This window comes from Suncus etruscus, chromosome 9, assembly GCF_024139225.1.
Source record: "Suncus etruscus isolate mSunEtr1 chromosome 9, mSunEtr1.pri.cur, whole genome shotgun sequence".
Lineage (NCBI taxonomy): Eukaryota > Metazoa > Chordata > Mammalia > Eulipotyphla > Soricidae > Suncus > Suncus etruscus.
This window is the reverse complement of record NC_064856.1, coordinates 101,950,648-101,967,189: the sequence shown is the minus strand read 5'-3', so window position 1 is coordinate 101,967,189 and position 16,542 is coordinate 101,950,648. Positions and strand designations below refer to the sequence as shown.

General features: G+C 39.0%; 2 protein-coding genes across 2 annotated transcripts in view; both read left to right on the top strand.

Moving 5' to 3' along the window:
- Positions 1–16,542, top strand: part of SSRP1 (structure specific recognition protein 1) — a 1,220,984-nt gene that overhangs the window by 295,368 nt on the left and 909,074 nt on the right. The window lies entirely within an intron of this gene.
- On the top strand, positions 5,081–6,614 carry LOC126017896 (mortality factor 4-like protein 1). The gene has a single exon (XM_049779960.1). The coding sequence runs from the start codon at positions 5,255–5,257 to the stop codon at positions 5,960–5,962; it is 708 nt and encodes a 235-aa protein (XP_049635917.1). The 5' UTR covers positions 5,081–5,254; the 3' UTR covers positions 5,963–6,614.

The following is a 16,542-nucleotide window of genomic DNA, read 5'->3' as shown; positions in this document are numbered from 1 at the left end:
TTACTGTCCAAGAGAATAATGTTTTATGATAACAGACATGTGCCTTGAACATGCATACATATGCACACCAGAGTTCACTAGGGAATAGGCAGTCCTCTGCATTCTGCTATATTTACAAATTGCCCAAAATTAACACTGAGGCCTGATTCCTGCCCTTTGCTTTGGCACATGGGAGCTATTTTAAACTTTGCCTTTGATCTACTATGTGAAGCTGCCATCAAGCACTTTACCCTGAAGAGCTCGAGAAGGCAGGACAGCAGAAAGCATCCCCCAAGGGCATGTCATCAGAGGTAGGCTATCTCCGCCCATGAAGGATAGATCCAGAGAAGTGCCACTTTGAGGCCCTGCACATCTTCTAGCCACTGAATCCCAGCACAACACATAGAAAACACCACTCTACAAGCGTGACAATGGGAAATCAACACAGGTCAACACCATGCATAGAGAATGAAGATGGAAGCTCTGATGACCCAACCACCTAGTTAGCCTTATAGATAAGGAGTTTAGAGAAGAAATATGGAGGATGTTCATAGAAATCAAAGAACGCATGGATCGAGCTGAATGGACCACAAATAAGAATTAAGAGGATATGAAGGTAGAAATAAGAAAACTCCAAACTGAAATAACAGGACTGAAAAACTCAGTAGACCAAAAATAACACTGATCTTTTGGGGATGGGGGAGAAGCACACTCAGTTCAGCTCAGAAGTTACCCTGCATTCAGGAACCAGTATACTAGGTTACTCCTGGTGGTGTTTGGAGATCATATGGGTCCTTAGGGATAAATCTGGCCAAATGCATGAGAGAAAAGTGTTCTGCCCACAGCACTATCTCATTATCTTATTCCTTAACCTATAAAGCCATTAACCTGAAACTAGCTATTGTGTAGTTAAAGCTCAGGGTACAAAAATAAAGCCTTGCCGAAGGTATGAGGCAAACATAGAGCAAGTCTTGACCTGATGACCTGATTTGTCAGATATTTAAATGACCTTGTGGATAAATCAGTAAGAGAGCAGGGTGATGGCTATTCTGGTCCAAATTATTTATAGAACATCCATCACATAAGACAGTAGAAGCCAAATCTAAAGAGAGACTACCTAGAACAGCAGCCACTAAAGAAAGCCACACCCATGGTCAACACCAGCAGCAGATCAAGATCAGAGACAATAAAACCATTAGATAAGAGCCACTGAAACAGAGAGATGGTGAAAATGTGGGTAGGAGTACATGGGTCCAGGCTTCAAAATCTGCACTCACTAGCTTCTGCCAGACCTTTGGGGAGTCATGGTGATGGCAGCAAGCAGGGGCTGACAGTGATCACAAAATAAGTGTACCCTGTTGAGACTTGGTCATGGATAGCAGCAGGTCCAGCAAATGAACAGAACTAGAAAAAACTAGCTACCTCTGCACATAGGGCAATGAGAAGAAAAGAAATTGAGTTTAAATCCAGGAAGGGAGACAAGAAATACAGTATAGAGTTAAGGCAGTTGCACTGTGTACAACTGACCTTGGTTCATATATGCCTGGTCCTCTGAGCACTGCCAGGAGAAATTGTTGGGCTCATAGCCAGAAGTAACCTAACCTCTGAGCATTGTCGGGGCCCACTTAAAGCACAGAACCAGGAATAGTTCCTGAACACTGTTGACTATAGCCTACAATGAAAATAACAAGCATGACAAATAAATAAATAAGACCTCGTTGGTAGGATAGGTACATAGGGGACCACATATTCTAGCAGGCCTGGGGGTGAGGGAAGAGGATATGGGAGGTAGGACAAAAACGGAGGTGTAGGGAAGACAATTTGGTGATGGGAATTCCCCCTGATTTTATGTAAATATTTACCTAAAATATTATTGTCAGCAATATGTAAGCCACTATGATCAAAATAAAAATTATATTTAAAAAAATCCTGGTTGGTTATATGAAAGTGACTAATATTAAAAAGAATTCTTTTTTTTTACCCCTTTTATGAAAGAAGATAGGGGACAAAGGGCTGTCCAATGGACTGATCTCATGGTGGGCATATAGGTCTAGATTCAATAACCAATACCACATGATCCACTAGACCTGGCTAAGAGAAACCTCTGAGCGCAACACCGTGTGACCTCTCCAATATTTTTGTTTTGGGAGAGTCACCCCTGGCAATGCTCAGAGGTTACTTCTGGCTATGAGCCCAGCAATTTCTCCTGGCACTGCTCAGAGGACACTAGATATTGAACCCAGTTTGGCCACATCCAAGGCAAATGCCCTACTCACTGTTACTATCTCCCTGGTCCTCAAAAAAAAGTATTTTTTGAAAAAAAAAATAGCAGTGCCAAAGTGATGGTCCAGTGGTAGGGCATTTGCCTTGCATGTGGCTGACCCAGGACGGACCGCAGTTCGACCCCCCAGAATCCCATATGGTCTCCCAAGCCAGGAGCTATTTCTGAGTGCAGAACCAGAAGTAACCCCCTGAGCATCACTAGGTGTGGCTCCACATCACTAATCATCAGGGAGATGCAAATCAAAACAACGATGAGATACCACTTCACACCACAGAGAATGGCACACATCACAAAGAATGAGAATAAACAGTGTTGGCGGGGATGTGGAGAGAAAGGAACTCTTATCCACTGCTGGTGGGAATGCCTTCTAGTTCAACCTTTATGGAAAGCGATATGGAGATTCCTCCACAATCTGGAAATTGAGCTCCCATATGATCCAGCTATACCACTCCTAGGAATATACCCTAGGAACATAAAAATACAATACAAAATCCCCTTCCTTACACCTATATTCATTGCAGCACTATTTACCATAGCAAGACTCTGCAAACAACCCAGATGCCCTTCAACAGATGAATGTCTAAAGAAACTGTGGTACATATACACAATGGAATATTATGCAGCTGTCAGGAGAAATGAAATCATGAAATTTTCCTATACATGGATGTACACGGAATCTATTATGCTGAGTGAAATAAGTCAGAGAGAAAGAAAAATGCAGAAGGTCTCACTCATCTATGGGTTTTAAGAAAAATGAAAGACATTCTTGCAATAATAATTTTCAGACACAAAAGAGAAAAGAGCTGGAAGTTCCAGCTCACCTCAGGAAGCTCACCACAGAGAGTGATGAGTTTAGTTAGAGAAATAACTACATTTTGAACTGTTCTAATATTGAGAATGTATGAGGGAAATGGAGAGTCTGTTTAGAGTACAGGCGGGGGTTGGGTGGGGAAGAGGAAGATGTGGGACATAGATGATGGGAATGTTGCACTGGTGATGGGTGGTGTTCTTTACATGACTGAAACCCAAACACAATCATGTATGTAATCAAGGTGTTCATATAAAAAAAAGATAAATCCCTTTCATTGTTTATAAATTTAAAAAAAATCTAAAAGAAAAAATAAGAATGCCTCAAAGAAAATTAGTTGTAAATAAAACTATATGAGGCAAAAATAAAGGTAAATATCTGTTTAGTAGACATTAAAAATATATAGTGTTAATAATAAAGGTAATAAAAGAAAAAAACTGTTCCTTGAGCTTAAAGTATAATCTTAAGGTTTCAGATCCAAAGAGCTCACTAAAATCCAAATATCAGTAGTGAAAATAAGACATACTTTCTTGTTTAAGGGTAAAACAAATACATTACACATTTCTGGAAAAGAAAAAATGGCAACAAAATCAATAAAGAGATTTTGATCAAACTTTGTGTCTGCTTCATAGATACCAGAAGTCAATGGAAAACAAAGAGTCTATAAAGATTCAAGAACAATTCAGATATTAAATTTGAATCTAATTCCCACTCAAACTGTCTTTGAAGCCTGCATTAATCATAAAAGACCAATTTGCTGACCACAATTTGATGTCCACCAGCATTAACAAAAGTCTAGACAAAAGAATATCAATCATGTTTGACATACTGAAATAGTCTGTTGAGTTATACTTAATATAAAGCTGAGATACATTAGATAAAGTTACTTTAGATAAAGTGCAATTCATGCTGAAATTTCAAGCCACTGCCACTGATAAGTATAAATTAAATTTGTGTAAATGCATTTATCAAATGGTATTGACAATAAAAATAAATGAAAAAGTGGGGCGGAGAGATGGCATGGAGGTAGGGCATTTGCCTTGCATGCAAAAGGACAGTGGTTTGAATCCCGGCATCCCATATGGTCCCCAGAGCCTGCCAGGAGCAAGTTCTGAGTGTACAGCCAGGAATAACCCCTGAGCGCCACCAGGTGTGACCCAAAAACCAAAATAAATAAATAAATAAATAAATAAATGAATAAATAAATAAATGGAATTTCAAATAAATTCTAACACACACACATAACACTAAAAAATCAAAGGTAAAACAAAGTCTAAAGTAGAAGCTAATGACATACAAGACTAATTTTTCCATGAATCAGACAAATAAAACCAAGAACTTACTCTTTGAAATATAATCAATTATAATAATAAAATGAAGCATCATTCATACACTGATGGAAAAAACACATATTTCCTCCATATAGGCCAAGTGGTCAACACCATATACTCATATAACTCTGGAAAGAGAGACCTGACTAGCAGGAAAAGCTCATGGAAGTACCAGACTCACAGAAGTGAAGCCATTTGAGGGCATTGGGGCAAGTTCAAATTGAATGGCAGAAATCACTGTATTATGAACAACTCTGTAAACCACAGTGTCTAAAACAAATTTAATGAGAAAAGATAATAAAAGAGTTTCATTATGACAGAGGTATGAGAAAAATGTAGTCTTCAGAAGTAGTTTTAAATGATAAAAAAGAAGATACATATCAGATTGACAAAAAATTAAATATAAGTATGACCTGAAGCTATGTATATCATCAAATGGATATATCTCAAAACATGTTGAACAAATTGCTCCATATTTGAGCATTGTCTACATAGTAGCAGTAGATGTGATGTTTTAAAATGAATACAAATAAGCTATTATTGGCGAGGCTGACGCGGCTCTGGGTGGGGTGGCGGCGAGGCGAGGGGGGCGGCGGGATCCGGAGGCGGCGGCGGCGGCGAATTGCTTATAATAAATGGCGCCCAAGCAGGACCCGAAGCCGAAATTCCAGGAGGTGTGTAAAGGTTGCCATAAAGGACAAACAAGTGAAATACTTTATACATTACAGTGGTTGGAATAAAAACTGGGATGAATGGGTTCCAGAAAGCAGAGTGCTCAAGTATGTGGACACCAATCTGCAGAAACAGCGAGAACTTCAAAAAGCTAATCAGGAGCAGTATGCAGAGGGAAAGATGAGAGGGGCTGCCCCAGGAAAGAAGACATCTGGACTTCAACAGAAAAATGTCGAAGTCAAAACAAAAAAGAACAAACAGAAAGCTCCTGGGAATGGAGATGGTGGCAGTACCAGTGAAACACCTCAGCCTCCTCGGAAGAAAAGAGCCCGAGTAGATCCTACAGTTGAAAATGAGGAGACTTTTATGAACAGAGTTGAAGTTAAAGTAAAAATTCCTGAAGAACTAAAACCATGGCTGGTTGATGACTGGGATTTAATTACTCGACAGAAACAGCTCTTCTATCTCCCTGCCAAAAAAAATGTGGATTCCATTCTAGAGGATTATGCAAATTATAAGAAATCTCGTGGAAATACAGATAATAAGGAGTATGCTGTCAATGAAGTTGTGGCAGGGATAAAAGAGTACTTCAATGTAATGTTGGGCACTCAGCTTTTGTACAAATTTGAAAGACCACAATATGCTGAAATCCTGGCAGACCATCCTGATGCCCCCATGTCCCAGGTGTATGGCGCACCACACCTGCTGAGATTGTTTGTAAGAATTGGAGCAATGTTGGCCTATACACCTCTGGATGAGAAGAGTCTTGCATTATTACTGAATTACCTTCATGATTTTCTAAAGTACTTGGCGAAGAATTCTGCAACTCTGTTTAGTGCCAGTGACTATGAAGTGGCGCCTCCTGAGTACCACCGGAAAGCAGTGTGAGGCACAGACACTCACTCGAGTTGTTTGGGATTTCTGTAACACACTTCTGTTCTTAGTCCTCTTGTACACTTGTATTTTGAAAACGTATAACAAAATTGATGTTTGTTTTCTGTTTGAGTTTAAACTCAGAAATTAAAAGGGGTCCTGGCTCCTTTTCTCTCTCTTTTTTTTTAAATTTCAAAGTCGCTACCAGTGTATTCAGTGATCGACGGCAGAGAGATATGACTATAGTGTTTCATTGCCTGGTTGACAAAGCTGCTTGTGATGCTGGTGGTCCTATTCCTTTGACACTACGCACTTTGATATTATGTGTTAATGCTCTATGACAAATGCTCTGATTGCTAGTGCCAAAGGTTCAATTCAGTGTATATACCTGAACACTTGCGCCCACTTGTGCTCCTTTTTTTTTTTTTCTTTTAATGGTGCTTAAAGAGCCCACCTGCTGCAGGTCCTTCATGGTGTTCCTTAGGCATCCTGCCTTTGCTCGGATTGTAGAATAGTGGCTTGTTTCATTGTGTTTGTGTTTGTGTCAATGCACGTTTGCCATGATAGACTCAATGCCTTGTGTAGCTGCAGTTTTCTGGAACAATCTTTTAGGAATTGTTTTTCAGATCTTCAATAAATTTTTCTTTAAGTTTCAAAAAAAAAATAAGCTATTATTTTTGTATTTTAATTTTTATTTGGTAGAAACCATACCAAGTAATACTTGGTAACTATTGTGTTTTGGGGACCAATTGGCAGAGCCAAGTATCAAACCAGGGACAACAATGTGCAAGGTTTGTCTTACTTTCTCCCCTTATTATCTCTTTAGAACCAATGCAGGCTATTATTCATACATAAATCAGCAGAAGTACATAAATACGTGGAAATGTTAAAAACCATAAAAGAAAGGAAATCAGAGATGAGTTTGCAAAAGTTTCAAGAGTATTGCTACTGTTTGAGCTTTTAAAATATGAAACCATCATAGTAAAATGTTAAGAGTTGAAAAACCTGGATGGTGAATACATGAATGTTCATCAGAATATTCTGTTTTACTGAGTGATTAAAATATTGCATAATAAACATTACTAGACAAATGCCCTATATAACTATAAAAATAAATCTGAAAGTCTAAATGCCATGCTTTATTTATCAGGAAAAGATAAATTATTAAATTAGTGCAGAAGAAATAGAAAGCTAAGTACATCACCAGAGTTGGAGAAAAGCCAAATACCCGCCTTGTACCAGAATAAGAAAGTTTTTATGCTAATGTTCTTAAAATCTGCAAGGAGCATACAAATTCCTGCAATATTTAAACATCCTGAGTGTACAATAGATACAACATCAGAACTAGAATGAGCTAGCACCTACACACATCAAAACAAAGGCATACAAAAATCTGATTTATTCAATTGCAAAACTTTGGGCAAGAAATATTAGTCTATGAATAAAAAAAAAAAACTTGGATTTCTCCCAAGGATGCAAGTCTATTATTAGAAAATAAAATGCCTATAAAATATTTCATATATTTTAATCATACAGTGGTCATGATATATGCCTCCCCAAAATAAAAAGTCTTTATAAAGCATTTGATGAAATTAACACATTGTAAGATGGGGGAAAGAAGACATTCCATGCAATGTTCAGCCAATCACTCTAGACATTTAAAATGCTCAGCCCAGTTAGGTGATGCTGAGCAGACCCAAAGCTATTGGGGACCATCCTGCTGATGGTGCTCAGAAACCATCAGAGCCATATTTATCAGTATAGCAGTGCTAAGAATGTGGAAGAGGGAAATGGGAGGCACTTTACAAGGAGTCATGCACTATTAGGACCAAACTTAGGACCTCACACTCAAGGCAAAAGTTCCAGTACTTTGAGCTAGATCTTCCCAGGCCTAAAATTTGGTCCTTACTTAAAATACATAGACAACAAAAGTAACAAGCTTGAAAATTGAGACTAGAAACAGACTTCTTTTTATGTTGATTAGCGATTGTACCCCTGCATTCAGCAATAAATACCATTCCAAATGGTAAGTAATAAAAGCATTTCTATCGGTGCCATGTGTAGAGCAAAACAGCTGCTCCTCACAGTAATTATCGAACATTTTTTGGAGGGCACCGCTCTTGCAACATACTTAAAAATAAATTAACAATTTAAAGGAAAATTAAAATGTTCTAATTTATACATTATGTATCTAAATATGCACTTGCCAGTGGAGAAAACCAGACAACCAATTGAAACATGATGACAGCCTAATAAAAAATTTTCAGCATACACTATCTAGATGCAAGAGAAACATTTAAAAAATTAATGGCTATAAATGAATAAAATGTGCTGTTTATGAGGGTGGCAGTTAACCACATGTGACTCTTATACATGTGATATGCGGCTAGTCAGAATTAAGAGAGTCTAGACCATGAATTTTAAGGATTTAATATGGAAAAAGCATGTACATATTTCATTAGTAATGCTCTTAATTTTATTTTGAAGTGATAGTAGTCTAGATGTATATTTAAATAAAATCTGCTCTGAAGAATTAATTTACCTCCTTCATTTTATTTGGGGTGTTGGGATTCCCAAAAGATTTAATACTAAGACAGGATGGTGTGGTTCTTCTCAGATTCAGTAGTGCTGGGGACACCCAGAGTTACAGTCAGTGGTTCTAGGGACCCTTAGGACTATATGCACCCAACTGGTTTCTATTCTGAAGACTTATTTTAACCTTCTTTTTTTTTTTTTTTTTTTTTTTGGTTTTTCGGCCACACCCGATGATGCTCAGGGGTTACTCCTGACTAGGCGCTCAGCAAACGCTCCTGGCGTGAGGAACCATATGGGGCACCGGGGGATCATACCGCAGTCTGTCCTAGGCTAGCACATGCAAGGCAGATGCCTTATCGCTTGCGCCAGCGCTCCGGCCCCACATATTTTAACTTTAATCTGCCCAACAACTTATTTTCTTTAATCTCTTTTTTTTTTCTAATTGAGCAAATTACCTCACTTTTGTTTTGTTTTTGGGAGGCCACACCCGTTTGACACTCAGGGGTTACTCCTGGCTATGCACTCAGAAATCGCCCCTGGCTTGGGGGAAAATATCTCACTTTTTCAGAAATTTCTTTTATTCTCTATCTCATGTTCTGAATCTAGAAAGTTGGAAGAAACCCTTCTTTCTTTGTTCATTTTTATCTTGAGGTTGCTGTCTCTGTCTGTGTCTTTTCTGCAACTTGAAAGACTTCAGAGAAGTGATTTATAAACAGAAAAAATGGGTAAACTTTTGTCATTTTTCTGTACTGCATAAACAGCAAAATCGCCACATTCAGCCTTAGAGTGCCAAGCTGGAGCATATTTTTGAGCATGCTCAACCTTCAAATGAAGAAATTTTCCTATAGATGTTTGCTCAGATGCACTTTAGGGGAGGGAATTTCCCTGAAGTGTCCATTTATGAGGTTCCGGGAGTGAAAAAGAACATGTTTTAATCTCCCCTTGGCATTGCTGTTCATTTCTGGCCTTTTCAGTCAACAAATGCTCATTTACCTGTCCAACAAGTGTCAGACAGAGGGTTGATGAGCTGAAAACAGCAGTGAGCAATTGATCTGGCCAAGGGCCATTGGGAAAAGGACATTAAACAAGGGACAATAAGTAATTTGTGTGTTTCAAAAGAGAGCCCAGCGATTGCCACCAGACTACCAGTAGAAAAGCTCAATATTGTCTGCAAAATTTACCTGAGGGCCTTGTGTGTAAGAGACACTGTTAGTCAAACAAAAGGAATCCTGAGTCCTGAAATCACAGGAAGTTGCTGCAGATGGCCTGAATAGGTTAAACCTATTCCAAACTCTTGGAAGAAATAAAGACCGTGTTCTTTCACTCCAGAAATGTGGAGCAACCAGGCACTGTGGCAAATGTGTGCTACCCGCAGGAGGATATTCACTCAACAACTATTCTTCACAAACTTACTGACTGCTTACTAAATGCCAGGTACTGCTTTTAGGCACTGAGGTTGTAGCAAAAAATTCTGCCTGGAGAGCTTACGTGAAGTGGCATAACAGAAAATAAAGCACAAAAGGAGTCTAACAAATGATGCTATATGGTGTCCAGGCTAGGTAGAAAAGATACAAAGAAAAGGAAATACAAAGAAAATCTCAGGGAGATTGCTGGCAGGCTTCGATTACATGTTATGCGGAGTCCTTGGTAGAAAGCAATATTTGAGCCAAGATTTGAAGGAAAGGCAGATGCGTGTTACATATGTGTCTGAAGGAAAAGCCTTCTATAACAGGAACCAATGTAAAATTTAAAGATAAGCAAGGAGTTTAGTAGCAGAATATTATTTTTTTGCATTTTTTCTTTATTTAAACATCTTGATTACAAATATGATTGTGACTAGGTTTCAGTCATGTAAAGAACACCCCCCTTCACCAGTGAAACATTCCCACCACCAATGTCCCAAATCTCCCTCCATCCCACCACACCCCCACCTGTACTCCAGACAGGCTTTCCAGTTCCCTCATTCATTCACATGATTATGGTAGTTCTCAGTGTAGTTATTTTCATAACTGCACACTCCACTCTTTGTGGTGACCTTCATGAAGTGAGCTGGAAGTTCCAGCCCTCCTCTCATTGTCTCTGAGGATTGTTGCAAAGATGACTTATTTTTCTTAAAACCCATAAATGTGTGAGACTATTCTGCATCTTTCTCTCTCTCTGACTTATTTCACTCAGCATGAAAGATTCCATGTACATCCATGTATAGGAAAATGTCATGACTTCATGTCTCCTGACGGCTGCATAGTATTCCATTGTCTATATGTACCACAGTTTCTTTAGCCATTTGTCTGTTGAAGAGCATCTTGGTTATTTCCAGAGCCTGGCTATTGTGAATAGTGCTGCAATAAATATAGGTGTGAGGAAGGGTTTTTTGTATTGTATTCTTGTGTTTCTAGGGTATATACCTAGGAATGGAATAGCTGGGTTGAATGGGAGCTCAATTTCCAGTTTTTGGAGAAATCTCCATATCACTTTCCATAGAGGTTGGACTAGACGGCATTCCCACTAGCAGTGGATAAGAGTTCCTTTCTCTCCACATTCCTGCCAGCACCAATTGTTCTCATTCTTTGTGTCTTTGTGATGTGTGCCAATCTCTGTGGTGTGAGATGGTATCTCATCGTTGTTTTGATTTGCATCTTCCTAATGATCAGTGATGAGGAACATTTTTTCATGTGTCTTTTGGCCATTTGTATTATTTTTTTTATAATAGTGTCTGTTCATTTCTTCTCATTTTTTGATGGGATTAGATGTTTCCTTCTTGTAAAGTTCTGTCAGTGCACTGTATATTTTGGATATTAGCCCTTTATCTGAGGGGTATTGCGTGAATAGTTTCTCCCACACAGTGGGTGGCTCTTGTATCCTGGGCACTATTTCTTTTGAGTGCAGAAGCTTCTCAGCATAATGTATTCCCATCTGTTTATCTCTGCTTCCACTTGTTTGGAAAGTGCAGTTTCCTCCTTGAAGATGCCTTTAGTCTCAATGTCATGGAGTGTTTTACCTACGTGTTGTTCTATATCCTTTATGGTATCAGGTCTGATATCAAGGTCTTTAATCTATTTGGATTTTACCTTTGTACATGATGTTAACTGGGGGTCTATGTTCGCTTTTTTGTAAGTGGCTAACCAGTTCTGCCAGCACCACTTGTTGAAGAGGTTTTTCCTGCTCCACTTAGGATTTCTTGCTCCCTTGTCAAAAATTAGATGATTGTATGCCTGGGGAACATTGTCTGAGAACTCAAGCCTATTCCACTGATCTGAGGGTCTGTCTTTATTTCAATACCATGCTGTTTTGATAACTATTGCTTTGTAGTACAGTTTAAAGTTGGGGAAAGTAATGCCTCCCATTTTCCTTTTCCCTAGGAATGCTTTAGCTATTTGAGGGTGTTTATTGTTCTAGATGAACTTCATAAGCGTTTGATCCAGTTCTTTAAAGAATGTCATGGGTATCTAGAGGGATCGCATTAAATCTGTACAATGCTTTGGGGAGTATTGCCATTTTAATTATGCTAATCCTGCCAATCCATGAGCAGGGTATGTGTTTCCATTTCTGTGTGTCTTCTCTTATTTCTTGGAGCAGAGCTTTATAGTTTTTTTTTTGTATAGGTCCTTCATGTCTTTGGTCAAGTTGACTCCAAGATATTTGAATTTGTGTGGCACTAATGTGAATGGGATTGCCTTCTTGACATTCATCTCTTCCCTATCATTATTGGTGTATCAAAAGGCCATTGATTTCTGTGTGTTAATTTTGTAGTTTGCCACCTTGCTGTATGAGTCTATTGTTTCTAGAAGCTTTTTGGTAGAGTCTTTAGGGTTTTCTAATTATAGTATCATGTCATCTTCAAACAATGAGAGCTTGACTTCTTTCCTATCTGGATTCCCTTGATATCTTTTCTTGCCTGATCGCTATAGCAAGCACTTCCACTACTATGTTGAAGAGGAGTGGTGAAAGTGGACAGCCTTGTCTTGTGCCAGAATTTAGAGAAAAGGCTTTTAGTTTTTCTCCATTGAAGATAATATTTGCCATTGGCTTGTGGTAGATGGCTTTAACTAGATTGAGAAAGGTACCATCCATTCCCATCTTACTGAGAGTTTTGATCAAGAATGGGCATTGGACCTTATCAAATGCTTTCACTGCATCTATTGATATGATCATGTGATTTTTATTTTCCTTCTTGTTGATATTGTGTATGATGTTGATAGATTTATGGATGTTAAACCATCCTTGCATTCCTGGGATGAAACCTACTTGGTCGTAGTGTATGATCTTCTTGATGATGCATTGGATCCTATTTGCCAGGATTTTGTTGAAGATCTTTGCATCTGCATTCATCAGCGATATTGGTCTGCAATTTTCTTTTTTTGGCAGCATCTCTGTCTGGTTTTGGTATCAAGGTGATGTTGGCTTCATAAATGGTGTTTGGGAGTGTTCCCGTTTTTTTTTTTTTTTCAATTTCATGAAAGACCCTGACTAGAATTGGTAGTAGCTCCGCTTGAAAGGTTTAAAAGAATTTATTAGTAAATCCATCTGGGCCTGGGCTTTATTTTTTGGGCAAATGTTTGATTACAGTTTCAATTTCCTCAATAGTGATGGGGGTGTTTAGATACACTATATCCTCCTTACTTAATTGTGGAAGGTTGAAAGTGTCCAATAATTTATCCATTTCTTCTAGGTTCTCATGTTTAGTAGCATAAAGTTTCTCAAAGTAGTCTCTGATTGCCTTTTGGATCTCTGCAGTATCTGTCGTGATCTCCCCCTTCTTATTTCTAATATGGGTTATCAGGTTTCTCTCTCTCTCTCTCTCTCACTCTCTCTCTCTCTCTCTTTCTTTGTGAGTTTTGCCAATGGTCTATCAATCTTGTTTATTTTTTCAAAGAACCAACTTCTGCTTTCGTTGATCTTTCGGATTGTTTTTTGGTTTTCCACTTTATTGATTTCTGCTTTCAGTTTTGTTATTTCCTTCTGTCTCCCTATTTTTGGTTCCTTTTGTTGGTAATTTTCTAATTTTATGAGCTGCGTCATTAAGTTATTCAGGTATGCCCCTTCTTGCTTCCTGATGTGTGCTTGTAAAGCTATAAATTTTTCTCTCAGGACCACTTTTGCTGTGTCCCATAGATTCTGGCAGTTTGTGTCTTCATTATCATTTGTTTCCAGGAAAGTTTTGACTTCCTCTTTGATTTCATCTCGAACCCACTGGTTGTTCAGTAGCAGGGTGTTCAATTTCCAATTGTTAAAGTTTTTCTTCTGTGTGGCTTTGTAGTTCACATCTAATTTCAGAGCCTTGTGGTCAGCAAAGGTAGCCTGCAAAATTTCTATCCTCTTGATTTTATGAAGGTATGTTTTATGTGTCAGCATGTGGCCTATCCTGGAGAATGACCCATGTACATTGGAGAAGAATGTGTATCCAGGTTTTTTTGGGTGGAGTGTCCTATATATGTCTACTAGTCCTCTTTCTTCCATTACTCTTTTCAGGGCTAGTATGTTTTTCTTGGGTTTCAGTCTGGTTGACCTATCAAGTGTGACATGGCCGTGTTGAGGTCTCCCACAATTATTGTTATTATTGATGTCTTCTTTCAGAGTTGTCAGTAATTGTATTAGATAATTTGCTGGTCTCTCACTGGGTGCATATATGTTTAATAGTCTGATTTATTCCTGTTGCACATATCCCTTGATTAGTACATAGTGTCCATCTTTGTCCCTTACAACTTTTTTGAGTATAAAGTTGGTGTCATCAGATATTAATATGGCCACCCCAGCTTTTTTAAGGGTGTTGTTTGATTGGATGATTTTCCTCCAGCCTTTGATTTTGAGTCTATGTTTGTTCTGACTATTCAGGTGTGTTTCTTGTAGGCAGCAGAAGGTTGGATTCATCTTTTTGACCCATTTTCCACTCTATTTCTTTTAATTGGTGAATTTAGTCCATTGACATTGAGGGAGATGATTGTCATAGGATTTAATGTCATCTTTGTAGATTAGTTTGCTGTGTTTGTTGGTCTCTCTTGTCTTAAAATAGACCTTTCTGTTTTTCCTTTAGGGCTGGTTTTTCATCTGTGAAGTTTCTGAGCTCTTCTTTATTCATGAAGCTATATATCCTTCCTTCAAACCTGAATGTGAGTCGGGCTGGGTGCAGTATTCTCAGTCAGGCATTCATTTCATTCAGTCTTGTCACAATATCCCACCACTGTCTTCTGGCCTAGAGAGTTTCTTGTGACATGTCTGCTGTAAGTCTTAGGGATGCTCCTTTGAATATAATTTCTCTTTTTGATCTTGCTGCTTTCAGTATTCTATCTCTATCTGTGGGATTTGTCATTGTAACAAGGATGTGTCTTGGGGTGTTTTTCTTTGGGTCTCTTTTAGCTGGTACTCTTCAGGCATGCAGGATTTGATTGCATGTAGTCTTTAACTCTGGGAGTATCTCTTTGATAATGTCTTTGACAGTTGATTCTTCCTGGAGATCTCCTATCTGTGCCTCTGGGACTTCAACGATTCTTATGTTGTTTCTGTTGAGTTTATCAAAGACTTCCATTTTCATCTGTTCACAATCCTTGAGTACTTTCTCCATTGCCTGATCGTTTGTCTTAAGGTTCTTTTCCAATTTCTTCTGCTGTGTTGAGTTTTTCTGCATCTCATCTTCCAGCACCCCAATTCTGTCCTCAGCTGCTGTTACCCTGCTGGCAAGACCATCCACTGAGTTTTTCAGTTCAGCTACCGTGTTTTTCAGATCTGTTATTTCAGTTTGAAATTTTCTGATGTCTGCCTTTGTTTTTTGTTCAGATCGATCTATGCTTTCTTTGAGTTCTATTAACATCTTCCACATTGCTATTCTAAACTCCTTATCATAGAGGTTAATAGATGGTTGGGATCTTTTAGGTCATCTGAGTTATCATCTTCATTCTCTGTGCATGGTGTTTGCCTGCTAGGTTCCCCCATTTTCACGCTTGTAGTGTGATTTTTTCTGCGTGTTGTGGTGGGGTTCATTGGTTAGAAAGAGTGCGCAGCCGTGAAGCGGAGTGGCCATGCTCTTCTGGAGCCTCTGGGAGAGCTATTTTTCTGAGCCCTTTTTGGCCCACTCCCAAGAGGTTTCGGAGATAGGAAAAACACGCACAGGTAACAATCACAGTCGGGATTCACTGGGCAGGCATAAATTTTCCCAGCCTGACAACACAAACAGGGGACCTTCTTTTCTGCAGAATACTGTGGATAGCCAGTTTTCATGGTCAAACACAGTTCCTTGGCACTCCGGCCCTTGGAAGAGCCTCTGGGAGAGCTATTTTCCTGGGCCCTTTTTGGCCCACTCCCAAGAGGTTTTGGAGAAGGACAGTGGAAAAACACGCACAGGCAACACTCACAGTTGGGAATCACTAGGCGGGCATAGATATTTCCAGCCTCAGAATATTCAAACCAAAATTAAAACTATTATATCATTATTCTTGGAGAAAGTATAGGCACCATTTTATCTTTCTTCTGGAAGATAAAACCATACCCACAAACTCAGTTGTCACATTCAAACTGTATCACCTCCATACTCACTCTATTCTCAAATTAGATGTGAATTGAGCCATGAAAAATCATGTGGTACACTGGCTCATGCAGCAGAAAGCTGGCCATCTCAGGAGGAGAGGACAGGCTAAGTCCCTGCCCTGCCGAAACCAGGCCTGCTGCATCTGTCACCACAATTGCCAATTTTCCATTTTTCCTGCCTTATGATTGACCCTCTATGATTCTCTTTGGGAACACCAATCTGGTCAAACTTCAGGTATGCAAGTTTGGGGGTTGATATCACCAGGGCTTCTTAGAGCAAGTGCGGGCATCCACCCCCTATATCTTCCTTTTTCCAGGAGCCCTAGAAGATGAGTATCTACCTCTAAAATTCACAGTATTAGTAAGAGTGCTGTGAATCTCTGAACAACTTCATTTGTTTAATGCTGTCATCCCTATAGGAGCACACCAATTTAACAGAATGGACAGCTAATGACAAGCGCTTACTAAACCTTCTGACATTGTATTAATGATTTCATTGGAGATACAATAATTTTCTCAAATGTTCTTGCTACTGCACATTT